The following is a 27986-nucleotide window of genomic DNA, read 5'->3' as shown; positions in this document are numbered from 1 at the left end:
CGGGCCTGGCTGCCGTCGCCGTGGCAACCCCGTAAGCCGCCTGTGCGTTGCCTCCCCCGTCGCAAACCCCGTTCTCGCGAGACTTGGCCGGGCCGGCGCGGCGAGGCCGAGGCGCTCCGGGCCGTTTTCAAACCAACCGTAGCGGGGCCGCGGCCCGGCCACGAAATGGCGGAGAACGACAAGCCGGAGGCTGCGGCTGCCGTGCTGCAGCGGGGGGCCGAGGAGGCCGCCATCGCCGGCCAGCCGCCGTCGCTACAACAGCAGCAACCGCTACCACAACAGCCTCCGCAACAACAGCCGCCGCAACGTGAGGAGGCCGCGGCAGCGACCGAGAGCGGCGGGGGCAGCGCAAATGGCGTCAAAATGTGTGTGCCGGGCCGGGCGGAGGGGCAGCGCGGCCGGGGGGTGCGGGGTGCGGCGGGCCCGCCTAGGCCGCGGAGGCGGGAGCGGGATCGGGGCCGGCAGGCGGCAGGGCCTCTCCTCCCCACGCCCCGCCGGGCTCCTCCTCCGCCGCGGGCCGCGCCGTTACCTGAGCGCGGAGCCCCGGGGGGCGGCGGGGGACCCGGGGACGGGGCTGGGAGGACGCAGCCCCTGCGAGGCGGCCGGGTTTTTGGTGATCTCGCGGCCGCTGGGGGCTGGGTGCCGGCCCGGGGAGCTCCGGTGTGCGCGGCCCTCGGGGAGTGGTGTGGGGCCGGGGGCTGAGCGGTGGGCCGGGCCTCCAGCGTGCTGTGTGCTGCTGTGGGCCGGCGGGAGCCATGTCCAGAAGTGTGCTGGGCCGTTTCTATTTTTGTTTATCTTTCCAGTCTTGTTACAGTGAGTTTTGTAAAGCCTTTGGGCTTCTCTCTCTCTTTTTTTTTTTTTCCTTTTTCTTTTTGTGAGAGTGCTAAGAAAGCCCTCTGGTAATTTATTTTACAAAACATGCAAAAAAACCCAAAAACAAACAAAAAAAAGAACAACCCACAGACTTTTCCTGTAAATAACAAAATGATCATATACAAAATATGTAAGCCATCCCTTATGTAACAAGTCCAGAAGGAACGTAGTGCAGGGGAGCCAGAAACACCAGGTCTCTAGAAGAATACAGAGAATGGCCTTGTATGGGTTTGCTTGCTTTTGATGTCAGGCTTCAAGGGTTGTCATTCTTTAAATGAAGTAGGTTTTGGCCTCTTATTATTGAAGTTTTCGCTCCTCTTACAACCTCACTGGCATATTACAGGCAAAATATATATTTTAGGAGGCCTTGTGCTAGAATACATCAAGGCTGTTGAGGTCTGTGATCTTTTAGTATGCTTTATGCAGCCCGGGCATGCTCAATGCCTTTTCTTGACTTTCTGGCACATTCACAGAGTTTACAAGTTATGCATCTCAGTAAAACAGCGTTTCTTTTGCTTGTTTTCTTCCCCTGAACCTGACCCTCGGCATTCAGAGTACCTTAATTATTCTGTCTTGACCAGGAGATTGTGACCTTTTTTGCATTCTTTGAGGCATGAAGTATTTTATTGCCTGTTGTCATTGCTACTGTTAAAATCAATTTTTCTGTATCCCTTCTCCATTCAGCAGTTTCATTATTTTCCCTCCAAAACTAATTGCATGCAAATGAAAAATCCCTGTCAGTTTGCAACATAGCAATCAACAAGGTAGAGTCTGAAAATAACATCTTAGGGTTTTGTGTACAGTTTCCAGTCTTTCCTGAAACAAGTGTATAAAGGATTAAGGTGTCACTATGGAGTTGAAATGTGCTGCCTCAAAGAGTATTTCAGTGGTGAGGTTTGCTTAGTGCTCAGATTGAATTGAAGAGGAATCCTGCTTTCAGCTTCCACACCTCCAAGTTTACTGCATTGAGCAGAGGAACAGTTGAGTGCAACAAACTTCAACTGATGCACGTGTATTAGAATTGCATGTTCTCTTGTGGACTCTGCATTTCCTTCTCTGCTGAGCTTGTTATCTGTATGGGTATGCAGATGCTTATAAGCGGAGGAATAAAGTAAACATATAAAATGTTTAATTAATACAAAACATGAATAGTAGAATTTACTACTGTTTTTTTTTCTTTAAGAAAATGGCAGTTTGTAGTTTTCAAGCCTGTCTTTTATGTGGCCTGTAGATAACGAAGGGGACATTGTTTTGAATGCATTCTTTTATTGAAAGTACTTTTCGTGTGAGAGCTGCATCCACAAAACAAGCTCTACCTCCAGACTGTTCACCTGCCCATTGATTTTTGCAGATGAATTTTGTAAGGATTGATTTTTTTTTAATTAATTCTCTATTTTCAGGAGACTGGTTGTGATTCCTAGACTAAATGAAGTGTCTTCTGTTTCCCAGATTTAAGAGTTTATGCAAGGCATGTATCCTCTCTGCTCTCCTACTGGCTCATACGGGCAGATGTCGTAGAGCCAGTGGATTCTCTAATTGGAGACCTGGCGCTTCCTGTGTACCACATTGAACATGCTGGGGCTGTTTCATAATCCTTTAAGCAGGAAAGAGCTTAAAAGGCTAAAGAGAATCTGTTGGTCTAATCCTGAAACCTAAGGAAGAACTCTGATTTTACTGAGGGTATCACAGTACACCAGATTTGTCTCCACAAGTGGAACTGGATTGGAAGGAACAGGCATGACTGGAAAGCTGAAACAAGGCTCTTTCCCTCTTCAGTCCCCCTTGCTCCTACCAGTTCCCTGCATTGTTCTACCCATTTCACTTCATTACACATCCACACAAGAATTATATTGCCATAGCAGGCAGGATGGTGTGGAGGAGTGATGGTGCACTGGAAGCTGGAGAATGCTTGAACTAGATAATGTGTTGTTGACTTGAATGTTTTAAATTTTACAAATACTTAACCCGAGCAGCGTCCTTGCATTTCTCAGTTGCTAATCCTCTTTTAATCCACTCGTAAACACAAGGACTGGGAAGTTAATATCAGGCGAGTACTTCAAAATTTGAGAAAAAGCCATGGGAGAAAAATGTGCATGTTTGAAGTTATTCTTCCCTGAAAAGTGTCCAAGTCTGAGTAGATAATACATTTAACTTAATGAAAGGCTATTTGCGCATGCTCTGAGCGCAGAACTGTCTGCTAATAATTCAGCAAAAAGAGCTGAAAACAATAATTTCAATACATAAAAAGTTGGCAATCTTGCCATGTGCTATGGTTGTAAAACTGAAATGCTTGTTTTGTTTGGCTCATTTTACACTAGAAACAACTTGTAGTCAAAATGAAATCAAAGCTAAGCCTTCTGAAATGCAGGAGGAATTGTAAAGGTAGTGCTGTTATTTAAGAAACAGGGTTCACTGTCCGTCTCTTTGATAGTCTTCTGTGCGACGCTGCCACGTTCTTGTTCTAATTTGAGTTGCCAGCGATGGCTCTTTAATATAAAAGGTCGTCTTACACATGCCTTTAAGCTTATTGTTAACTGCAGTGAGATTTGAACGAGTCATACATAGCATCTGTTTAGTGAATCGTATTTGTTTGGCTTCGTTACTGGAGGCTTTCAGTGCAGTGGTTTGGGCACCTTGATCCTCTGTCAGTGTGCTAAGCCACCTCACCGTGATAACACTGCCACAAGTGTGAAAAGGTTTGGATTTTGGTTTGGATGTTTTATCTAATTCTGTACGTAGTGTATAGTTCTACTGAAGTTGCCAAATGTGCTACATAAGAAGAGAGGAAGCATGTTGTCCTGGGGGTTTTCATCTAAAAGCATGAAACATTTTTAAAAGGAAGGCAGCTGTTGTTGCTAGACTTTTGGAAGACTGAGGGCAAGAAGTCTTTGTTGTTGTTTTTAATGGGTGATTCCTGTTGACTTAATTAGTCTTAGAGGCAAAGCATGTCTTAATAAGCCTATTTCCTATGCATTTAGAATGTTTTCAAATTGTGCTAAGCAGTGCAAATAAAAAGAGCATTTGTTCTGAATTAAATTTTAATTTATCTCTAAAAGCAATCAGACACAATTTGTGAATAAAAAGTATTTATGTGTAAAACCAAAGGTAATTTGTCTACCGGAGTCGATTGTATGTATTTATGAATACACTGAATGAAGTTTACCAAGCTGTTCATAAATTGGATCGTTTCAACTCTTCTGTGGCGAATACCGTGCAACTTACCAAGTCTGAACTGAAATTCATTGAAGTACCAAAGTGTGGATACTGTTGGTTATTTTTTCAGCTGATTTCTTGTATTTTGATCTTTGTAGTAATTTCATAGCACCATGTTCCTTAATATTGACAGGTGTAATGAAAGAGGGGTGTAATGGAAGTAGGAAGATGTGATTTCTGAAGTTTTAATAGTGCCTAGATCTCTTGTAACATTCAATTTTGTTATTGATAACGCAACGTATTTTGAAACTAAACTGATAGAATTAACATATTTTTTTTATTATTAAAAGGAGGGCAACATCCTGGTAGTTCTGATAGCAAGGAGTTATAGAGCTGGATATATTGGTGGTATAGTAGTTTATAATCCAAGGTGAGACTAACAATTAATTGTTTGTTTCTTTGGAATATAGGGATAATGATGAGACGGCAAAAGAAGAGAAGGCTCCAGTGAAAGAGAAGCATGCTGCTAAACCGAAGGCGATCCCTTCTCTTGGAAACAAGAATAGATTCCACCCCTATTCAAAGGAGAAGAATGCAGGCAGTGCAGAGAAGAAGGCTATTAATCGTAATAGAGTTTTCATTAGCAACATCCCATATGACATGAAATGGCAAGCTATTAAAGATCTTATGAGAGAGAAAGGTAACTTATTCCTTATAATGCACTCCATGTACAAAGGGACGAAATACAATGTATATGTCCTTTGAGCCACACAGATTTGATTTGACTTTTTTTTTTGGCCTTTACTTGGTACATCTATCTTCCTCCCCCCTCTTTCATCCGAGACAATTGCATTGCAGAGTAGGATTGGTAAACAAAGTACTCACAATCTTCTGCCATTCTAGTGTGACAGTAGAGAGTATATGCATGACCTCATGTCTTCTTAAAGAGATTGTTTCATCTAGTTGTAGTCTCGTAGATTTTTTTAAGGGCTACTGCATCTAAGCAACACATTTAGTGTGTTAACATATGAATAATAAAGGATGTCTTTCAAAAGTTGTTTTGTATTTCTTTGGTGGAATCTGGCTGTGGCATTAACTTTGTCTGCATTGTCACTACTGCCACAACTGTTTGTCTGGAGATTTATATTAAAAGCTTGTTATTATTGTTGCAGTTCTGATAGAGTAATCTTAATACCCCAAACTTTTTATTGCAAGTTTTGGGGGATCTACTGCTAATATTTGACTTCTGTAAAAAGCTAGTTCTGTCTTCTTTCTTGAAAAAATAGATTCTTCAAAAGTAATGCAAAGCACACTTGGCTTTTAGGCTGTGAAGAATGCCAAAAAACCCCTTCTGTAACTGCTGGTGTATCTGTTGTAAGGTGACGTGACTATTTGATTGGTTTACTTACTGAAACTTCCTACTTTAGAAAGTGAGTGGCTTGCTGTGAAATATTTGATGTGTAAATTTGGTTATTATTGAAGGCAAACTTATGATCGAAGATATTCAGGTAGAAAGTCACCTTAAAACAGGTGTTGTGAGTAGGATGACAAATGTTACACTTTTCAGTGAACGTTGACGTTTCATTTGTTAGGTTAAGGGACTGTGTATATCTGAATTTGTTCACCAACTATATCATACTGGCCAAAATATGATCTGTAGTATGAATTAGGTTAAATATAGTTGTTTGTTTTTAGATTTTGAGAATGTGGCTGCTGCATATTTCTGAAAATTAGCTAAATTATATAGCCTTTGACAGGAGGTATGTTGGTCTGGTTTTGATTGTTGGTGAATAATAGGTGTTTCTCTGTAGAGTTGTGCACAGGGGCACAGAAAAGAAAGATACTGGTGTTTAAATGCATTGTCTCTTGGTATTTTCCCTTTGTATGTCTTATGTAGTTGGTGAGGTTACATACGTGGAGCTGTTTAAGGATGCTGAAGGAAAATCAAGGGTAAGTGCCGTGGGCAACAATCTGCTAGAGGTTTAAATGTTCCTCAGCAGTTTTATTTTTGTATAATACCTGTACCAGTTATTGGAAAGTAAGTTTCATTTTCACACTGATTTTCATTAAGATAGCTTTGAGGTTTCCGTATTAGAAATAGTCTGACGCATTCACGCAACTCAAACTAGCTGGCTGTAAAGGACAAAACACTTCTGTAAATGTTAACAAATGGCATTTACTTACCTCTTCTTTTTAGTCAACATCTTTGTTTTGGTGCAAATCCCTTTTAGTTAAAGGATGCTCAACAAATCACTGAGTATATTTAAATTCTGTTAGTGTAGCATTCTCTTCCTGGGGACAAGAAGTATAAAATATTAGCTAAGAATATACTGCTTGAAGTGCCTGATATGACAGCTTTGTACGGTTGGTACTCTAAACACTGGGTTAATGTATTTGCTTTTTTAAAAACTAAATGGATGGTGATGGTTGGTAGCCAACGGAGTACCAGCAGCAATGAGGTACTAAGAGTGAAGATTGTTAAAGCTCCTCTGTCTTAAAACTAGTCAAAAGTTTGGCCAATAGTAGATCCGAACCTGCAGTGAGAACATGAGAAATGCAGGTTTGAGTCTTAACTGCAGTTGTAACAGTAGTTGTAAATGACTTTCTTCAACGCTTGCTAAAACTAAATCATGCTTTCAGCTTTGCTTCACTTAAAGCAATCCTAAACTCTGTGTTTTATTAGAAGGATTCTGGTGCAGTCATAAATGTTATTTTCTTACAAAGTAATCTCTCAAATATGCTAGTAATACTGAAGAGGTATGCAGACACCTTGTTCATTGTACTTACTATATTTGATGTATGTGGATTTGAATTTTGTAGTCAGTGGGCAGCTTTTAATGGCACAGTGAGTGTCTTGATTGGTTTTTGGTTATGTTCTGGGTTTTTTTCCTTCCACCCCTTCCCTCCCTCCCCCCAGTTTTCCTTACACGGATCTGTGTGGCATTTTTCTATAGTCCAATTCTGGTTTGGCTCAAAGAGAACAAAATATAGTATAATGCATTTGAATAGTATGTATGTTGAGAAAGTAGAAGAAATTCAGCTTGGCTACCAGTAAAGAGCATTTATTATGAATTTTGAAGCTGAAAATAACTTGATGAATAGTTATTTAACAGGATCTGTTGTCTAAAATACACTAACATATGTGCTGACTGACTTTTTCCTTTTTTTTTCCCTCTTTACGTATAATTACAAATCATCGTGGCTGTAGGGTTGCGGGTAAGTTTCTCTTTCTATGTGCATATAAATGCACTATTAACCAAGCATTCTGTCAGTTTTAATATTTTAAACTTCATTTTAATACTCCAAATGTTTTTGTTCCCTCTAAGCGTGGTTGAATTCAAAGATGAAGAATTTGTTAAGAAAGCGTTAGAAACTATGAACAAATATGATCTTAGTGGAAGACCACTGAATATTAAAGAGGTATGATTATTGCTGTTGCTTTTAATACAAAATTGTGAAGATAGTCTTCTGTTCTAGTGGTGTGAGTGTCTTAGCTGTGTAACTTTCAATTTCATTTTTTTATGACACTTCCTTAATGGGCTGAAGTGCTCGCTAGCTTGGAGAAGGCCTTGATACAATGCCAAGTGAACTGACAAGAAGTGTGTCCTAGAGCCAGAATTATCTAATGCTATTCTCCTTTTAAACAACCTTATCTTTAACTTCTTATTCTTACCTGTGTTGTCATCCGCTGCGATGTTCATATTCCGTACGTGCTTCACAATAGGAGTTGGAGAACAAGCTGGCTGTCAGACTGCTATGTACTTGTAAAGATGGGATTGAAAGTAGAGAACTTACGCTGATTTGGAAAGTGAAATTAATGACAGCGTTTTTACTGTAGTGTTGTAGCACGTGACAGTGTCTGGTGCAGTTCTTTGTCCTGTTGCAGCTTTAATAATGGTATCAACAAATCAAAAAAGCTATTTAAATTTATTCAGTTCTTAGAAAAAGGTGCTAGACTGACGGTCCTTTAGATTGAAATCTTTTCTACTTGTCCATAGGCTAGGTACAGCATGTGAAGTGGCAGTGCACGCTTCTTCAACAAGTGCTTTGCCAATATGACTCAACCCTCATCTGAAAGGACCCACCTCTAGAGGTGAGGGAATTAGGTCTCCATGCTACTACAGTTCTTGACCGTGGCTCTGGGCAGCCTGGTCTAGTGGCTGGCGACCCTGCACTCAGCAGGGGGGTTGAAACTCGATGATCTTTGAGGTCCTTTTCAACCCAGGCCATTCTATGATTCTGTGATACGGACAAGGATATTAGTTGATAATTTTGATGGGTTTATGTAGAATTTCAGTTAGTACATTTTTGTTCCCAGTCTTGTTATTCATTCTTAAGTTGGCTTAATTCTTGCACATGTTGCAGGATCCTGAAGGTGAACATGCTCGCAGGGCGTTACAGCGCGGAGGAGGACAATTTACGGGAGGACATGGACCTGATATTGCACCTGGATTGATGAATTTACCACCTTCTATTGTCAATAATCCAAACATTCCTCCTGAGGTTATCAGTAACTTGCAGGCAGGCAGGCTTGGGTCCACTATTTTTGTTGCTAATGTAAGTTTAAAAATGTATTTTAAAACTGTAATACTTGATCTTTGTAAAAATGTCTTTTATTCACGTGAATCCAGTTTTAATATTAAGAGGAAATGAGAAATGTTAGTTCGGAGTCAGTATATTCAACTAAAAATGAAAAATATTATCCAGATTTCGGACATGAAAGATGCATTCCAATCTTTTTAATTATCGCACAGTCATATATGTCAATTTAAAAATATTTTTATACATATTTTCAATATCTACAAATGGATTTCTTCATAATTTTTTAAAATTCAATATACAGTTTACTTTTTCCTGCTAGTTACTTTAGACAAACTTAAGCCGTTATGTTTATTGGGGATGCTTACTTCATCAGCTCTTTATTTGCACAAATGTAAGAGGGCAGCTGTGCTGTGTCTACAAGGGGGCATACAGGTGTACAGCTGCTCTTTGCAATAACCCATCCGTTTCTCAGTGTTAGTATGGTGATCAGAACAGTGAAATAGGTATATATAGTATAAGTTGTAGCTTTTAGTTAACATTGTTGTTACTTTGCAGCATGTGTATGTTAAAAAATCCTTGTTGTTTACTTCAAGCATTTTGAGAATCTGAAGATTTCCTACAATGTAGGAAATATTCCACATTTAATCATAGAACAGGAGTGTGCAGTGAAATCACTTAACGTATTTCTGTGTGTAAGCTTGACTTTAAAGTTGGTTGGAAGAAACTAAAAGAGGTATTCAGCATTGCTGGAACTGTAAAGCGTGCAGACATCAAAGAAGATAAAGATGGCAAGAGTCGAGGAATGGGAACAGTTACCTTTGAACAAGCAATTGAAGCTGTTCAAGCAATATGTATCCTTGGTTTTGGGGGAAACAAAAAGGACCAAATATGGATTAGTTTTTATTTAAGGCTCCTTATGGCACAGTTTTGCAAATTGTGCTTACTTGCTTTGTAGCTACTGCAAGGGGCTAGAGTTCACACTATGCAGATCAATTTTTATAATAGTGACTGAATTTACTTAGGGATTGTTCAACATCATCACAAACATCTTTTTACAAGCTTAAAATACGTGTGAACTTGACACCTGTGAAATCAGTTTTGTATTCCTAACAGCTTTTGTATTGGCCTTGGAAATTGGCATTCTGAAGATCAGATGAGGAAGAGGAGACCCCTAAAAGTGATGCAGACATAATTTTTTACAGTGGTTCTTTTGAAATAGTTAACTGTCTCATGTGGTTAGGTTCCTTGACTTGCGTTTCGTAAGCTATGTTCAACGGGCAGTTCCTGTTTGACAGACCCATGCATGTAAAAATGGTAAGTTGCTTACATTTCTTTTTACCTTCTGTCTCTCTGCCACAGCATTGAAAGAATCATAGCATAGCATCCTTGTTTTTTTATCAGGATGACAAATCAGTCCCGCACGAAGATTTCCGTGTTGTGGACAGCAAAGCTCCTCAATTACCTCGTGAGTACACTGTGTTTTCACTCTTTGCACTTGTGTATGTTTCTCCAAAAGTACTGCCTCCTATTTATTTCCATGGAAACTGCGAAAGATACAAAAGAGCACAATAACGCTATTTGATAGAGCAGATTCTCAACTACAACACACTTATATTTTTTTGACGTAGTTGCCATCATTAGCTGTGCGTTTTTGTGTTTTTAAAAATCTGCATGGCCATCCAGAATGTGGCTTACCTTTCATATTGCTATCACCAGTGCTGGAACACACCACCGGTGCCTCGCTTTGCTGACATGTGCTGTTTGGCCTCTGTAAACATCCAGCTGGTGTCAGTGAATGTCAGGGGGTGCTATTTTTTCCGCATGGGGGAATTCAGTGGCACACCTTTCCTTCGTGTACGCTTCCATGTCAGACACCCTTTTGTCAGATTGCCCCTCTGCTGCCATCTGTTGCATGGCAACACAATGTAAGGGAACGTTGGTGGGAAGGTTCAACCTTTACTGCTATACCACCAACATCTGCCTCTGACATCATGGGCCAGTGTGATAAAATAGGAGACATTACTTTGAGAGCAGCTCACGTAATGTATGTTGATATGGTCTTGGAACAGTTTAGTAGTTGTTCTCCTTATGCTGGAAATTGTTCTTATGTTGATAGTTTCTATTTTTCTTTTTTTTTTTTGAAGGTGGTCTTGGTGGCATTGGTATGGGACTTGGACCAGGTGGGCAGCCCATTAGTGCAACACAATTGAGCATGGGTGGTGGAATGGGGAACATGGGTCCAGGAGGTAAAGCCATGTTCTTCATCTTTAAGTATCAGAGCTTTAAGTTTATAATTGTCATTTCAGTGTTTGGAAGAATGACATGCTCTTGTCAAAGCCATCCTTGCACAGTGTGTTTTTGAGACACTGTTTTTGCTTTTTGAAATACATTAGGATGTTACCTGTGTTCTAAATGGTGCTTGTTTCTTTGATTTAAAGGTATGGGAATCGATGGTCCTGGTTTTGGTGGAATGAATAGAATGGGAGGCGGTACGTGCAGTGAATATCTTTGTACTATGTATTTTTTTTTTAATATTGGATAGAAAAACATTCTTCCTTTTTTGACAGGGCTTCCTGGATTTCGCGGAATGGAAGGAATGCCTAATATGGGAGGATTTGGAGTCAGCCGGATGGGAGGTAGGTGAACGCTACTAGTTTGCCAATCTGTGAGCTTTATTAAAAGCTCTTTCTTCAGATGGAGATGAGTAACATAGATGAATTCAAAGGAAATGTGGGCAGTGGAATGAATGAAAGCAAAGGAACTGATACGAAAGGTGCCTCTGACTGGTGGATTGAACCTGTTTCTATCTAAACAAGCAGCTGTGAAACAAGTGTTGTATGAACATCAACTTAGATGAATATGACAGAATATTTTTGGTTTGTGCATTATTCTCTACAGAAATGTTCCGTGGTGGAATGGGAGGAAACATGGACAGAGATTTTGCTCGTAGTGAGATGGCATTGAACCGTGGTTTTGGAGATTCTTTTGGAAGGATGGGTATGGTAACTGTTAAAGTCCCTGTGCCAAATTTCAATAGTATTGGAAGAGTTTTACTAGGGGGGAAAAAATAAGAGGTGTGGTTTCACTTGGTTATCTTCCTCTGTCTCACTGGTTGTTATTATAAGGATGTTTATTAATTTAAGAGTATTTATATGTGTTTATTATGGTCATCTCTGAAGATGGAAGTTAAAATGTTTAATCTGTAAAATAGAAGTAGTGATTTGAGGAAAGTATTTAGCTTCATACTGTTAACTGCCAGACATTATATCATCTGGGTATTAAAACATCCATTCTTGGCAATCCCAAACAAGCTGTTCATTCACCTTCGTAACTTCCAGGAGCCTTCTTTTGCAAAGACATGATGGAAAATTGTTCTTACTGCAAATCATGCAGCGTTGGAGAGGAATAGTGGATTTTGGTTTCCTCAGTTTTCTTCCAACCTTTTCTCATGCAGCTCAGAGCAAGGTCTACTGGCCTCTTCTGAAACTCAGCCAGCTTTGTGTTTTTTTTTTTTTTAATAAATGAAGTCTTGTTGACTGAGTTCATTTCTGCTACTTTTTGCTTCCTTCAAATGAGATGCTCTTCTATGTGTATAGAGGTCGAGAGGCCTGCAAGTGATTAACAATGGAACTTTCTTCACTTTGTTTCTACATTCTTACCTGGGCAAATACATTATAGGAGCCAGGCTTTCTTTTCTTCCCTGCCAACCTCCCATCCCCCTCCACACCTCAGTTCACTTCTGTGAAAGTGAAGGTGTGTTAAGACTGTAAGATTCATGGGCTCTAGGAGAAATTCAACTCTTAGGCTTGTGGGGGAGAAAGAGGGTTGTTAATTTGGACAAAGTCTCAATGAAGGGTAACTGTTTTGTGCTTCTCTGCAACTTCTGGTAATTGTGTAGCAAGTAGTAGGTATGTAGTAAGGTTGTCAGTTGAGTTAGTCTTAATGTCTTGGAATTAAGGTTGGTTACTTGTAATACACACTGAACTTGAAATATGTAAACATAGCCACTGTGGACAAACTAGTGTGGGAGTCAGTCATTCAGTAGATCTTCAACTTCCAACCTTTCAGCTGTCTTACTGTTTAAATACTGTTCTGTTTTGAGATAGTGTTCTCCTGGGGCCATGCACCTTTAAAACTGGGGGACTGCAGAGATCAACAGACATTTCCCAACTTATCTTTAAATAATAGTATTGGAAATAGTATTATTATAGAGTCCATGTTTAGTCAGGGAAGTCCCTAGTATACTTTTGTTACAGTATTTAGGTTAATAATATATTAAAATAAAATACTGTGGATGCGTTCAGCTTTAGTACCGTGCCAGGAGGTCAAAATAAGACAGACTTTGATTGGACTGGGGCAACAGTTAATGAAAACGAGGATGTCTGATTTGCAGCAATTTAAATGACTAAAATTTTGAAGTATCAAAAAAACCCCAAGTAATTGATGAAAAGCCAATGGGGGGAAAAATACAGGGAAAGGATCTAAGACTGAAAACAGCTGAGTGCTTGCTCACTAAGATTATTTGTTATTGTGGGATTTTTTTAATGTATGTTTTTGTTTAAGTGCTTATTAGACTGCTAGGGGACTTTCCCCTTTAAAACAGAGTGAATGTAACTGGGATACACAAACTATTAAAATTTCTAGCTCTGAAAAAGTGAGGATTTTTTTCCTCAATTCTAAGGGCTTTGTTTTTTCCTTGGAAGATCTTCTTTGGCCTAATGAAGAAGTACTAAGGGCTTCCTCATATGCAGACTACTGGAAGTAGTCCTGCTGGTGTTGAACAACCATAGTATCTTGAGCAGATCGGTCCATGTTTCTTTGAAGTTTTGGCATGTATGGCTCTGACAGCATGTTTTCTGCGAGGAGGAAACTGTTTCTCCCAGGAGACTGACAGGGAACCACTGCTGCTGTTTTGAACTATATGCAGAAAACGAAGCCGGTGGAAGATGAGATGCTTATGTGGAGAATATCAGCAGTTACCTTTCTTAAATAGTGAAACAGTGGTGCCCAGCCCAAATTAGCCAGCCATTGATTGGTTTTATCACAAGTAGAAAACAGAGCTATTTCTTTTAGGAAGAAAATCAAGCAAGAAAAGTGCAGTACCTGATGGTTCCAGAATTATCTGCAGGTTCCCGCTTCCTTGTGTAGAGGTTAAAAACTGAAATGATGATGCTACCTGTATCCAGAAATATTGCCTATTTCACTGGAAGCTCTTTTGTCAGTCCAGTACCATTGTTAGACCTGTGGTCTCCAGAATGCTCTTTTTGTAGAAACAAGGTTTGTTGGAATGAATTTTGTCAGGTTTGCTCTCTAGAAGAAATGAAGTGGTTGTTACGAAATGTGCACAGCCTCTTGCTCTTGTTTAGCATTGTTCTTGTTTTTTAGCATTTGTTCTTTGAGTTTTTACAATTCTAGAAGCTCCTTCAGGATTACTTTACTGAATCATTGCACTTCAATGAAAACTCGGTGATTTATTTTTTTCATTAAACGCCACTTTCTAGAATCAGTTTCTTGCACTGTTCTGGATGTTTCATGGTTTTACCGGGCACTTTTTAATTAGTATTGCTTCCTTTCTTTTTCCTGCTAAATTCTATCAACTCTGTATTCATATACAGTAAAGACAGACCTTGGGAGAGACAGTTCTAGCTTTTGCGTGAGTTTCTTTGAAGTGGGAGAAACTAGGGCATTTCTACACAGTAGGGTTCAAATAGGATGAACCCTTCAGCCTTGACAGTGAGGCTGTTATTCTCAGTGTGGGAAATGGCTCATTTAGTTTAAGGTGTTTGCACTGCTATTGGTGGAGAAAAACTGTACCTAGAAAGAAAATCATAGGAGCTTACATCCTGTAATAGGGAGGGAAGAGGTAAAGTTACTTACTGGGTATTTCCTACTTAGTTTATGTAACAAAGGCACAGGCTAAAGTGTTCTGTAGAAAAGAACTGCTGGGAAACACTGAGATCAGTGCACTTCATCATTGTGTGCTTTGCTGTTGTCACTATCTGGCAGTTTCAGTGTATGTCACTTCATTATTTTTTATCTGTTTAGGTGGTGCAATGATTGGTGTCTTTGCCGGAGGAATGGGAGCACCTAGAATGGGCCCAGTAGGATCTGGAATGAGTAGGTTTACTTGTTTCCATAAAATGTAAATGCACAGGCAATGTAACGATGTGGTTGTTGTACATGTAGTTGTTTCAGTGGATTTGCACTGCAGTGTTTGGTCAGCGTCAGAACTCTGTTGCTTGTGTCTGCAACAGTTGTAAAAGCTGTTTTGTTAAGGTGAAAATTCATTTGGCAAGTTTTCCTCTGTAGTCTTTTTCCTTAAACATACAGTTTTGAAATGGTTTGAACTTCTGGTGTGGAGGGAGAAGTGATTGAAGTACACTTGTGTTCAAAAAAAAAAAAAAGATGAATGGGCAAAATTAATTGTGTGAACTTCTTGAAGCTGAGCTTAGTTACTTCAGTGATCTCTTGAGTTGCAGATTATCACTTAGTTCAATTCTGTGCAAAGCTCAAATACTAAGTTTATACTAGGGCAAATATCTCAGTTCCTCAAGCTAGAGCAGATGAGAAACATAAATCTTGCTAATGGCAATCTCAAGAGGCGTAATACTTAGAAGGTCCCTCATGATCTTGATAAGCTTGTTTTACATTAATTTTTAATTATGAATCCAGAAAAACTAGTGTATCAGATATTTGAATGCCATTGATCTTGGTTCTTTATGTAATGTGCTTTAATATATTCCATTGCATCTATTGTGGGAAAATCCATGCTCTTCACAGGACTTGCAGTCACGTCTGCTCTTCTCATAATGTGCTTTGTCTCTAAGACTGTCACTGAGCGTGGTCTGGCTGCATTAAGTAAAGTGAATGTTGATTTTTCTTCAATTGACAGTAGCGTGTATATGGTCAAATTACCTCTATCTCAGCATTTCCACCATTATTTACTTAATGTCTTTTTGATACGGGATATCATTTTCTTATTTAAAGTAGACAGTCTTTAAATCTTAACTGTTTTACTTGTGCTGTTAAATTTTTTTGTCAGGTGGCGTGTGACAGCTCCATGTCGTTCAGGTTTTACTTTTAGAACTCATTGCTTCTTCTAATGCTCTGACTTAATTATTTAGCAATGTTATTAGATGAATGACTGTGCATATACAAACTCTTCTGTGTCAGAAGAAAATAATGTAGGTTTTCTTTTTTATAATATGCATTACTAACAAAATACATTATTATTATCCTCTTTCTTTTTCTGTAGGTGGTGGAATGGGTGGTATGAACAGTATGCCTGGAGGAATGGGAATGGATCGGATGAGTTCTGGCTTTGATCGAATGGGACCGGCTATGGGTGGAGGCCTGGACAGGAACATTGATATAGACCGAGGATTTGTGCCTGGCCCGATGGGAGGTGCCATGAAAGAGAGACTGGGCTCTAAAGGCAACCAGATATTTGTGAGAAATGTAAGTGTTTGCATACAGGGAAACTGTGAGCTTATTTTGTGTGCATGTTTCACTACATGCTCTTTCTCTTTGTAATCTCTTGCTAGTAATTAATGTTTTTATATTCTAGCTCCCTTTTGACTTGACCTGGCAGAAGCTCAAGGAGAAATTCAGTCAGTGTGGTATGTATGCAACTCTTACCTCTACTCAGCTCCACTGACTTCACATTTTGTATGATGTTCTTTAGATAATGGCAGCTATTCATATAACTTTTAGGTTTGACAACACGTGAGACTAAGGTACAATGTGGGCTATGCAGACTGGGAGTGCTGATATGCTATAAACTTTAACCCATTCCATTAATTAAATTACCCTTTGAGCTTTTTTTTTTTTTTAAGTAGGAATTAGGTTTCTTCTGGTATATAATGAAATGTTTATTTTGAGACAAATGCTTGTAGGGGTGTCGGCCTGTCCAGGCCATGCATTATTCCCAGTAATGGTGCTGCATCAAATCAGAGTTAATAACTTTCCTAAAGCAGCAGATCTTCTTAGTGCAAGTAGATGATCCTGATAAGGACATTTGCAGGCTGTAATGTCATGCCTTCTGTTAAGAAGTAAAAGCCCTTCTTTTTTGTAAGAGATAGGAATACTGTGAATATCCAATAATTCTTTCTCTAATCAAACTTGTATGTAGAAATATGAGGGTGGGTTGTTTTTTTCTTTTTTTTTTTTTGAAATCTCACTTTCAGATTAGTATAACTTGATGTAACTGAATATAACGTTTTGGAATCCAACAACTGTATTGTGGCTGGCTTCACTTACTTTGGGAGACAGGAAAGAAAGAATTGAAAATGTTCTGCTGATATCTAAGGGAGTATTCCTTACCACTATTTGTGGAGTAGATGTATTTTAGACCTTGCAGTTTTACTGTGAAAAGACTTAGTGTTCAAATGTATTCAGTAGTTACAGGAACTTAGTGTGCTTATGTTCCAGGGCTAAAAGTTCTCCTTCCTGAATTACAGCCAGATCTAGTGCACCAGCTTGTTAGAGGGAAGTTCTCTGTTTTTCCCCCTCTTGTCAGGACTATATGCTGCTTTTAAAATTCTGGGAGCTGGAAGTCACTATCCTCCTATTATGCGGGGGTACCACTCTGATAAAGGACTGCATAAACCTTCTCCTCTTTTAAGAACGAAACATGCAGCAGAGTTAATTCACGTTCAGTATTAAACTTAGGCAGTTATGTAAACTCGATTAGCAAGTTAATCTGAAACCAACAAGGTGTTGTTCACTTTCTATTTTGCTTCAGAAATTTTTCAGGGATTATCTTGTGTGTTCTCTTTTCTTGCCATCCAACTCCTGCCTTCATTTGGATGGATATGTGAAATAAGTTCTTGTGCAAATGCATTAAACTGTTCTCTACTAAAATACATACAAGTAATTAAGAAGAATTCTTGAAGTACAACTTCTTGTGCAGATACAACTGTAGCACCAGTGATGTATGATGGGAACATCTGTGTTTTGATACAGTTACTTATACTCTGCTGTCATCAATGTAGTAATATACTTGCATTTATGCTAAGGAATTAGGATTGTTTTCTGAGAAATTGATACAGATAAACAGCTTCTCTCTTTTTGTCATAATTACCGAGGCAACTTTCAGAGTTGTGGAATTTTTTTGTTCTTTCTGGCTACAGTCAGTGCAGTGATTGTGTTGAATGTTTTTTTTAAGACTGATAAACACAAATAGAAACAACAAATTGAAAATATAGAGTCCCTGTCTCCATATTTCCTTATGATGCTGGAATGAAAGCAACTTCTTCCAGTGAAAGGCCTGTCTTCTATTATGACATTTAAATATAAAAAGCCACGTATTTTATGGGAGGATTTCTTGTTCCAACTGGCAAATGAAGGCTCAGGAGTGGCGTGCTACCCTGGTATCTACATAGAAATGTTGCCTCCAGGGTTGAGCATCCAAACTCGAGCAAACACTAAAAGAATTGGAAAGTGCATGCTGGTTTTTTTTGCTCTGCAACTTTGCAAAACTACAAGATTGTTGTGGTTAGCTGATAATGTTACTGTGATTATCATACTAGAGTGAACGTGGTGGACTGGATTGAACTATTATTCAGTCAAAATACAACAATTAGTCACTATTCTGGCAATATGGCTCCGTGAATGAAACGCGGAAATTTCCCTTAGATTTGTAGGGCGCTTTGTTTCCAACTTGATGTCAAATTAAGGCATACTGCTTCTTAGTTAAGTCTGGAGCAAAGATTTGAAACGATGGGTCATAATTTGAATTCTTCACTGCTGTTCTGGTTTGTCTTACTCCCTGAATGAGTGAATATACTGTAAGTCTAAAAATGCTATTATTGTATGTTCCCCTAAATTATATTTAATCTGCTCTTCTATCTCTTCTAATTAGTTCTTTATAGCGCACTGAAGGCTTAAAATAACTGCTGTTTAACTTGTTTATTCAGGTCATGTAATGTTTGCAGAAATAAAAATGGAGAATGGAAAATCAAAGGGCTGTGGAACAGTCAGATTTGACTCGCCAGAATCTGCAGAAAAGGCCTGTAGGATAATGAACGGCATAAAAATCAGTGGCAGAGAAATTGATGTACGCTTGGACCGCAATGCATAATTTAAAACTGTGTTCAGGAACATTCCTATGTCTGTTTAGCTTCTCTATCCTAGTAAGTCATTTTTAGTAACATTGTCTGCTTACAAAAGCTGTAAAAAGGAACTTTTAAATCCCACCAGCCTTTAACAGTATAGTGTTTAATATACTGTGATACTTGTTAACTGAATCTTACTATGTTTGGTTTTTAAAGACAATTAGCCTGATTTTTGTTGTTTTTCTAAGAGGCACTGAGCACCTGTAGGTTCCATTAGACTATGGGAACTTTGGATGCTTGGCGCCTTCGGAAAATTAGGCCAAGTGTCTCTCTAGTCATTCAGTTTAAATGAATGGTTATACTGTTTTTAATAAAATAAGCCATTTTCTCTGTTAAGATTGCATAGTGGGATTTGTTTAGTGTTTTCCTGATTTTTATTTTTCTTCCCAAGCTCTTGTATCAACATTGTAATGTAAAAACTAGGTGTTTTTTTTCCTTCCGGAATTCTGGTTTTATGTGCTTGTTGTTGTCATACTGTAATTCCTGACTCTAAAGGAAAGGGCTCCAATTAGGCTGTGATGTTTTTGTTCTACTTAATATTACTTCAATGCCATGACTTAGTTCTGTAAATAAGATTTAGAGTCCAATGGAAGTCTTGGATTTTTTTTTTATTTGACTAAATGAAGAAACTGATCTTTCTCTCTGGCTTTTATTTTTCATCAGTATAATCACTGATTAAAACTAGTTACCACAGACCCTTGTAGGATTGTTCCCTATGATGCCAAGTTCGTATAAAATTGATAAGACAGTAAATGCTAAGTAGAGTATAAGACAAACTGCTCCCAATTTTTTATCTATTTTCCAGCCATTCAGGTGAATTGCCAGAAAAATAAAAACAACTGAACAGATGAGAGAAGTGGCTGTGTATGTCAAACCAGTGCTGTTCACTTCTATGGGTCCGGATGTATTTATGAAGGCAGTTTTTATAAACCAGGGTATTCCCAAACAAAGCATATCAAATACGTTGGATCCCACAATGTTAGACATGGCCATATCTCCATTTCCTGTAAAACAAGAAGTACAAATAAGGCTGCTTTGTTGTGTTATACGAAATTGCCAAACTGTTTTGGAGGAATAGGCTGTCAGTCTTCAGCTTTTTGTGAAGCACCCTTTTCAGACTTTTTGCTTGCACAAACTGTAAGTATGATTCCATAGACTATGGTTTTGGTACCACAAGCATAAAAAATGTCTCTAAATCACTAGCACCTGCGAAGTTGCACTTAAAATAAGCTGAACTGGATATTATAAAATCCACAGTCGTGTTTAAAATACCAAGACAAGTTGTGTTTTGCAGTAAAGCTGTGATGTGATCAACAGCAAATCATACCAATCTAGAACTCTTATCTGAGATACTGGGAGATTTTTAAGTGTCTGAACCGCAGCTTTTTTTTAGGTAAGCTATCTTATTTATTAGTGGTAAACTCTAGAAACTGGAGCAAGTTTTGAAGTTACTCCTTGAATTTCTGGAAATGTTAACTAGAATTCTTTTTTTCATAGTACTTTTCAAATGCATCAGTTGGAATGAGCCTGAACACCAAAGTCTTTACCTTTTCGAGCCACCAGCACACTTGCAACTGTATCTGGTACGCTTGTTCCTGCTGCTAGTAATGTGAGACCCATTACTGACTCTGGAATTCCCAGTGTTTCACCTGTAGTTGATAAATAACGGTAGAAAATGAGTAAGGTTTTTAGGTTGTTTCATCCAAAGAAATTGCTTCAGGCTTCCTTTGCTGGAAGAAGGATTATTAATAACAGTAATTCTAAAATCTGTGGGATCTGTCCGCCAATTTAACTTGACTAAACGTGCAGTGACTGAACTATGAAGTAGTTAAAAACAAGAACAATAACAACAACAAAATGTTATATTGCTCTTGTTCCTCAGTCAAGGAACTATAGGATAGTAACCATCTTATTTACAGCTTTTTCAAAGACCTGAGTGGATGGAAGGTTTCCTGTGTTCAAAATGATACTAGTTATGGATTGTTCTTCCAGATGCAGTTGAAGTTTAAATACCTATTTATTCCCTTTTCTCAACTCGTGAAAGATGTAATTGTTTTCTTTGGTTCAAGACATCTCATCATTAGCACTCCAAAGTGTTATGGAGCAATAATTCTTACAAACACACACTCTTCAAAGCGGGAGGGGAAAAAAAAAAAGTGTGACTTTGTTAGGAAATAAGGACATTAAGGGTATCACTACAATATTGTCTCAACTACATGGCTCTAACGCTTCACTCCAATTAGCTCAGTTTTTCAGTCTATTGGATTTGGAAGAAGCAAAATGACTTTTAAGAACAAGTAATTCTTTAGAAGCATGAGTTTCTTTAGATAAACACTGATTTAAACTTAAAAAAAAAAAAAAAGATTATCAAAACAGAAGCTTCCTGCCTACCCGTATTTTTAGCCCTGTATGTCCTGAAAGAGTACTAATTTCTTAAAAAAGGGATTCAGATCATCTTCAAAATCATTGTAGCAGCCTTTACTTTTTTGTACCATTCCCGAGCATCAATATGTTGAAGTACTTGATATTTCTGTTCAGACTGCTAAGTAATTAAAGCTTGTCTTACATTTTAGTGAACCAGAGAAGTTTAATTTTTTTGTTGTTAAAGCCTGAATTTTTGCTTGGAGTATTTTGGCACTACTAACCAGTCTTCTTAAAATAAGAGGCAGTATGCTGTAACTTGGGTCAGCAGTGATTACCTAGTATGTAACAGCTTAGTCTAGGTCAACCCAATAAATTTGTTTGAAATCTTTCCTGTTCAAAGGGACTAATGTCATCCTCCTGTAAAATTTGCAGTGGTATTTATTTTTCCATTGCTTCTAATGTAAGAGATTGGTAGGATGGAGGGACCAATATGATCAGCTTTTATAAGCTAAGCAAACCAAGGTGAAATATGAATGAAACAGTGTTCTGCACCCAATAGTAGTTTCTAGCCCTCTGAAGTTTATAAGATAGAATCTAAACTCAGGTGAAGCTAATTTTTCTTTCTTTATTAGATAGATTCATCTTCTAGTTGAAGTGTAGGTTTTTTTTCTGGCAATTGACCATAAAGAGAGAATGGTCTTATTTTTCTAGCCTTCAGTTCATTTTGTGTATCAGTAGCAATATCTTGCTATAGTAATGAAAATTTCCTTGCTAGTAAAAAAAAAAAAAAAAAAAAGTGTACTAAATTAGGTTTGCTCTTGACCATCAAAACGTAGCCCCCTGCGATGAAACTTTTGGCACGTTTGATAGGCCATTTTTATGCAACAATAGAATATTTTTGGGTCAACTTTCATCAAAGAACCTAGACTTGAATATATATATACAAATACGTGTAATTTTTAGAGTTTTAATGTGTAAATAGAACATATTTGACCTTGAAGTAGTGGGACAAAGACCCCAGTGCTGCTTGTAATGACTCTTCAGAGTGGACTAACACTAAGATGCTATTTGAAACTCCACTGTACCTACTTTCATATGTATTAGTGTTTCGTCTAGTAGATGGGCAATAATTTTCATCTGGATCCTGTTTCAGAGGCTTCTAGCATTCACATGGTAAACCTTTGATTTTTAGATACAGATAGAAAATTGTTTGACTAAGGAGTGAAGCTGATGGGTGTTATATCCAGCAATCTCTTAGTAACTTCTCACAAGTCTACCTTTGTGTAGGTCTGTGTCTGCACTTAACAAGGAGTTATTCACTGAATTTAATTTGAAAACAAGTTTAGGATGCTGAACTAGCAGAATACTGGAAGTAGGATTAGTGAGCTATAATGTGGAAATGGCAAGTTTGTGCTATTTCTCATTTAGAGATCTGTTTTCTGCTTGTTCTTAAAACCTGTTTTTTTTTCTTAAGCTGACTGGAGAAACAGTGAAATGGGAGAACCTTCAATACTTTAAGATACTTTAGAATTGTTTTTACACTCATTCACATCCTATCTCTTGCTTAAATTCAGTGCTTTTCCAGCTTTACTTTGTGATGCAGATTTTTAAGAGAGATACACATGCATAAGGAAGTCTAATAGACATATGACGCTATAGTTGGAACAAAGTAATACACAAGTTTAGGCATCTTTTTTTGCCAATTTGGATGTAAAAATAATGGATCTTTTCCAAAAATCGGAACCCTTAATTTCAGTCTTGGTGGATTTCATGTTTGCCAGACTTCAGCTTGATGAGTTTCTTCCTGTTTACTTGTTTCACTTCATCAAGCAATTTAGTGAAACTGTCTTTTTAAAGATAGGCTGTTTTTTGTAGCTTTGTAAACCAGTTCTCTTTCACGTGTTGCTAAGCAGTCAAAAATAGCTAAATTCTACAGAGGTTTTCATTAGATGGAAGGAGGCAAATGAAGCAGTCACACATAAGGGATTTTGTTTGTCTGTTTCAAGCAAAACACGTGTTGCTATGCTGACTGTTAATTGTGAAAAAGGAAAATCTTCACAGGGAGAAAACTTTCTCAGCGATTGTTGATCGGTTGCTTCGGTGCAGCAGTTTAGGTACCTACCTGCTATTGTTATCATCCACACAAGAACGTAAGTTATTGCAGAAATCCATGCTGCTGACATGAAAAATGTTACCATGAACCAATTCCTCCAAAACCGCCTCCTGCAATCTGGTGTAGTCAAGTAGAGTAGTGTAATAATAGGAAGGGATAACACCCACAAAATTCTCTTCATATCTTCTTCGGGCATGGTGAAGACGCTTGGATGATCTGTTGAAGAAGTAACTATTTTAAACTGTAGCATTCAGTTTGAATCCTTAGCATTAAGTCATACTATTTGCTTCTACTTGTGAGAATACTGGAAAAAGGTTTTTAAAAAAAATGGTGATGTTGTAACTGTCATCTTACTAGTGCCTACATCACACTGGACTGAACTCTGAAATCAAATGTTCTTTATTACTGTGTCACTAGGAGACAACCAAGGTGGATGAAAAATGAACTTGTCTATAAGTTTTATGCAAAATGTTTACAAGATTTAGCCCCAACTGATGATTTGTCTAAGTGAAGAGGAAGCATGGTCCGTGGCTCTGTATTCCTTCTGCAATAACGTGTATATGGGGTTATGAACTGGCCATTGGCATGACAAAACAGTATGTATTAGTACAGTAGCAGTGTGTCTTTCAGCTGATACTGCGTTTTACTGAGTTGCTGGGAAGTTTCAAATGTGCACAGCATCAACTGATGGAAGTTCTGTTACTGTCCTAGCATTCCTCTAGCAACTAACTTCATATAAAAATCACAACCACAATTTTACTTAATGTTATATTCCAGCAAAGAATAACGATGTACTTAAATACTATGATATTTTCTGAACAAAATAGTATCTGAAAACCTGGTCTTTGTTAGAACTAATGTAAACAGGCATAGAGATTGCTAGAGACAACTGTAATAATACTTATACCTTCAGAGATTTCATCAAGCTCATGTAAACTTGTTGAAAGATGAGAATAGTCCAGCTCATCTTGAAAAATTCCACTGTCAGTTCTTGACTGTTGACGAATTAGAGGCCCGCTCTCTTCCCTCCATCCAGCTAATGGCTGCTGCTCACCACTCTGTTCCATAGCTTTTGTACAACACCAACAGCAGGGACTGAGCTTTTTCATGAGGCACCGGTTGATTTTAATGTCAAAACATAGCACCAGAATATAACACCCATATATTAATAATAAGGAAGCACTTTCATACCTAGAATTAAAAAAAAAAATTACATAACATGTAATATAGATTAATATATAATTAATAATTAAAGTGACTGACATGAGAAGACAAAAAAAATTGCATGAGTAGTGAAAGGAAAAAACAAAAGCATCTTTTTGCACTTGTATGGGCAATGTCATGGAAGTTTGTACGTTTCTTCATGTCTTTCAGCAGTTTGATTAATTCCCCTCCCCTGCCGAATCTTGTCTGTGTATTGTATAGCTGCATGTTTTCCAGGGGAACTTACTGAACAACTGATTATTTGCAAAACTGAGTCTTATGTGATGGTTAAAGAGAGGGACAGAATGTGTTATTTTGAGTGAGAAACTTCAGAGAGAGAGCACCAGACCTGACTGGTTTGGGACAACAGGAGTTTCAGGAGTGAAGGAAGAGAGTTAACATCAGGAAGTCATGATCTACTTTGACAGACAAATGTTTTCTTAATGGTAACACTATTAAGGAAAGCTCTAAAAGAAGTAAACTATGAAGACTAATTGCTATGCCAAAACAGGTCAGATAGAAATTGTGAAGTTTGTACAAAGAAACCTATGCAGATCAGGCTTTATAAATATGCAGGGTTTGAACGGTGAGGTAGCAGTCTTTACAAGCATTGTGACTTCTTACGGTTTTAAAGCCAACGGGATGTATATTTCTGTTAGTGAATGGCAGCTCAGGCTACTTGAAGTTTGTTTGGTTTTTAACACTGTTTCACTAATCTCCAGTCAACGTTAATTCAACACTACTTGTGCTCTTACCAGTAAATTCTGCTGTCAGATATCATCGCAAGGACCGCCGCTGCACTAATTGTATATGCCAGGCAGTCTCTAAACAGCGGCCAACAGGATAGCCTCGAAACCTGCAGATCACAGAATCATTTACATTTTTAAAAAATGTGTCTGTAATACTTTCACTAAGTGCTGTAAATGCTGCATCGGTATGTTGTTTCTATATTATGTAAAAATTTAAGATTCTTAGGAATGACTCAATATGATATTTAACAACTTAGTGTTTTTAAAAACTTTCATAGCAACTTATCTTAAAACTGATTACATGCTGGTTTTGCTACGAAATAATAAACTTGACGGTTGTCATAGTAAGTCTCTCTTGGCTTTTGTTGGCAAAACAGAAAGGATAACCCTTTGGCTCTCAGGTGCGGAACTGTCTTAAGTCGATCCTTACCACGCTAGAAAGCAGCCCGCAAGCTGCACAGATCCCAAGAAGATTATAGATGGCCGATCCAAGGATGGTGCTGACGCCAATGTCTCCTTTTGTCACGAAGACTCCTACAGGGAAAATGACGCTGGTATGTTCCTCTTTGACGTGCAAGGTAAAGAATTCTAGGTTCCAAGGAGTCAAAGCGTGCGTCTCTTACCTAGAAAAGCAGTGACAAGCTCTGGAGCAGAGCTTCCAGCAGCCATAAAAGTTGCTCCAGCAACATCCTGAGAGAGGCCAAGGCCTGAGGATAGAGTGAAAGAATTCCTTTAAAAATATTAAAAAAACAAATTCTTCAGTAGTCTCACGTTAGTAATGTAATGTTAGGAGCTACTACAATTTATTGGAATGAACTTTGCTCGCTTTCATACAGTTAATGCAATTATTTGAAATGTCTAAAATGTTGAAAAGGTAGCCTCATTAATTGAGCTAACTTGTTCCCAACTTCATTACGGAAATTAAATACTAGAAAAGAAGCAGTGGCAACAGAAGGCATTATGATATGATCTTTAAAGATAAAATAGATGTGTTTATGTAGGCCTTAATGCTCTTTTGTAAGGATAAGAGTGGTGGAGGGGTTCCTTAGACTAGTGTGGTAACTCTTCATGATGATTCAAGTCAGTTTATTTTGAGGGAAATCCATGCTCCTGTGTCTTACCAAACCAAAAATAGTAGATTTAAACCAGTGCCACAATGAGCCTCTTCCCTGAACGCAATAAGATATTTGTCCTAGTAAACTGACAGTTTCTGAAACGTTGATCACTTTTTGGATTGAGGTCTGCACTAAGAAGAGGAAAGTATGGCTTACTATTGAACAACAGTCTAACATTTACTGTCAATTTAAAAAAAGTATTAGCTCTACAGCAACGTTTAAACTTACATTTCCTCTAAGTGTTCTGATCTGGAGAACGTTTTCCAGTGATCAGGGACGAGTTTCCCTGGGGGTTCTGTTTTAATTCCTTGCAGTGAAGAGCTGAACTCAGCCAGGACCATCTTTTCATTCAGTGGTCTGCTGAAGCCAGGGCAGTTACTGCAGGATGATGAGATTTCACAGGACTGTTCTATTGGTGTTCCTTCCTGTGACATACCTACTGTGTGTGTGGCGGCAGCTCGCGCTCATACTCATTCACTACTTTGAGAGAAACAGTGAAACTTCAGCAAGGAAATTAATCCCTGTGATTTCATACAGGAGAGGTTGGGGTTTGTTCTATGGCTCACTCCAAAGCCGTACTGTCATTTTAGGTAATACTGAAAAAAGAAGTTTTTCTTCCAGGCATAAGGAAAGCAAATTTTAAATAAATGCCTACGAGGACCGTAACCAGTTTGCTTTTCAGTGCAGTACCGGTGCGTTGCATCGAACGAAGTGTTGGTAAAGTCTGTCTGTGCGAGGAGCCGTGAGCTGCCTATGGCTGCCCCCGCAGCGCCCCAACTCCGAGCCCTTCCAAAGGGAAGGGCCCGCACCGAGCCCAGCGCTACAGGGAAAGGGAGAACGCACTTACATTCTGTGATGATCTCTAGAGACGGTAGGAAGTAATCATCGCACACGATGGACGCGGCCAAAAACATGTAAAGTATTATTAGGAAATAGATAACGATTCCTCCATCCTTTCTCTCCTGCGGTGTAAAAAAACCCTCAGGAAACTCAGACGAAGGGGGAACGCAATCCGTCCTGTTGTCTGAAAATCGAGGGCAGATCCGTTACACCGCCCGGCCGGGCCGCTGACGGCTTCGCGCGGGCGGAGCGCGGCTCGCGCCCCCCGGCCCTACCTGTGTCCGCCGCCGGGCGCTGCGCTCGCGCTCCCCGCGGCTGCCAGCCCCACAGCGCCAGCAGCAGCAGCGGCAGCGCCCGCGCCGCCCGCCGCCTCCAGCGCCCGCCCGCCCTCGCCTGCATCTCGGCGGCCCCGGAGCGGCTCTGAGGGCGGGGAGGGAGGAGGCAGCCGGGCTTAGGGCCGGGAGGCCCACGTGACCCCGGGTGACACGAGCCCCCCGCTTGGGCGTTCGTGCTCCTGAGGTAAAACTGTTTGGCGAGAGCAAGGCTGAGCGCAGCCGCGCAACCCCTCCCTTCAGCCCGGTTGACTAAAATTCTTTGTCTGGTGACCTTTCTGCAACGAAGTCATGTGTATAATTGAGGATTAAATGGTAAAATGCAGTCTTTTTGCAGGATGGCTTTTGTAAGGCCATTCCCCCCTCCCATAGCGGTTACACAGAAGGAGTTTGTTTCCCCTCTCAGACCTCTCTCCACAAACATCTTTGATCCCATTATGCACAGTGATGTTCGGAGGTGCCCACATTCTGCCCATCGCTCATTAGGCGTCAGGCTAACGCTTACATCGGGGAGAAACAAGTGCAAACTGGAGACCGGCGTTGTGCTTTGCTGCATCTAATCCTTCCATGCGCTCGTTCCCTGCACC

General features: G+C 39.2%; 2 protein-coding genes across 5 annotated transcripts; one reads left to right on the top strand and one right to left on the bottom strand.

Moving 5' to 3' along the window:
- MYEF2 (myelin expression factor 2) lies at window positions 49-25460 on the top strand. 4 transcript variants are annotated; one of them, XR_002441797.1, is made up of 18 exons: window positions 166-365; window positions 4497-4726; window positions 5924-5976; window positions 7235-7242; window positions 7353-7446; window positions 8392-8583; window positions 9266-9419; window positions 9833-9882; window positions 9970-10033; window positions 10713-10814; window positions 11007-11057; window positions 11136-11204; window positions 11467-11565; window positions 14614-14685; window positions 15824-16026; window positions 16136-16187; window positions 18486-18701; window positions 19489-25460. XR_002441797.1 is itself a non-coding variant. In XM_021407293.1 (17 exons), exons 1-17 carry the CDS (start codon window positions 166-168, stop codon window positions 18647-18649), a joined length of 1791 nt encoding a protein of 596 aa, XP_021262968.1. In that variant the 5' UTR covers window positions 50-165. The 4 variants fall into 4 exon arrangements, 3 of the variants coding, with proteins under 3 accessions (XP_021262969.1, XP_021262968.1, XP_021262967.1); XM_021407293.1 differs by lacking the exon at window positions 19489-25460 and having other exon boundaries at window positions 50-365; window positions 10713-10748; window positions 18486-18649; XM_021407292.1 differs by having other exon boundaries at window positions 18486-25460.
- Window positions 19365-27500, bottom strand: SLC24A5 (solute carrier family 24 member 5). Its single transcript, XM_021407307.1, has 9 exons — window positions 27343-27500; window positions 27075-27251; window positions 25736-25819; window positions 25543-25646; window positions 25119-25219; window positions 24068-24351; window positions 23170-23376; window positions 20231-20332; window positions 19365-19687 (listed from the first exon to the last, which is right to left on the bottom strand). Exons 1-9 carry the CDS (start codon window positions 27464-27466, stop codon window positions 19365-19367), a joined length of 1506 nt encoding a protein of 501 aa, XP_021262982.1. The 5' UTR covers window positions 27467-27500.

The sequence above is a fragment of the Numida meleagris genome, chromosome 9 (assembly GCF_002078875.1).
Source record: "Numida meleagris isolate 19003 breed g44 Domestic line chromosome 9, NumMel1.0, whole genome shotgun sequence".
Classification (NCBI taxonomy): Eukaryota; Metazoa; Chordata; class Aves; order Galliformes; family Numididae; genus Numida; species Numida meleagris.
The sequence above is the reverse complement of the archived record's forward strand: the minus strand, read 5'-3'. Positions and strand labels throughout refer to the sequence as shown.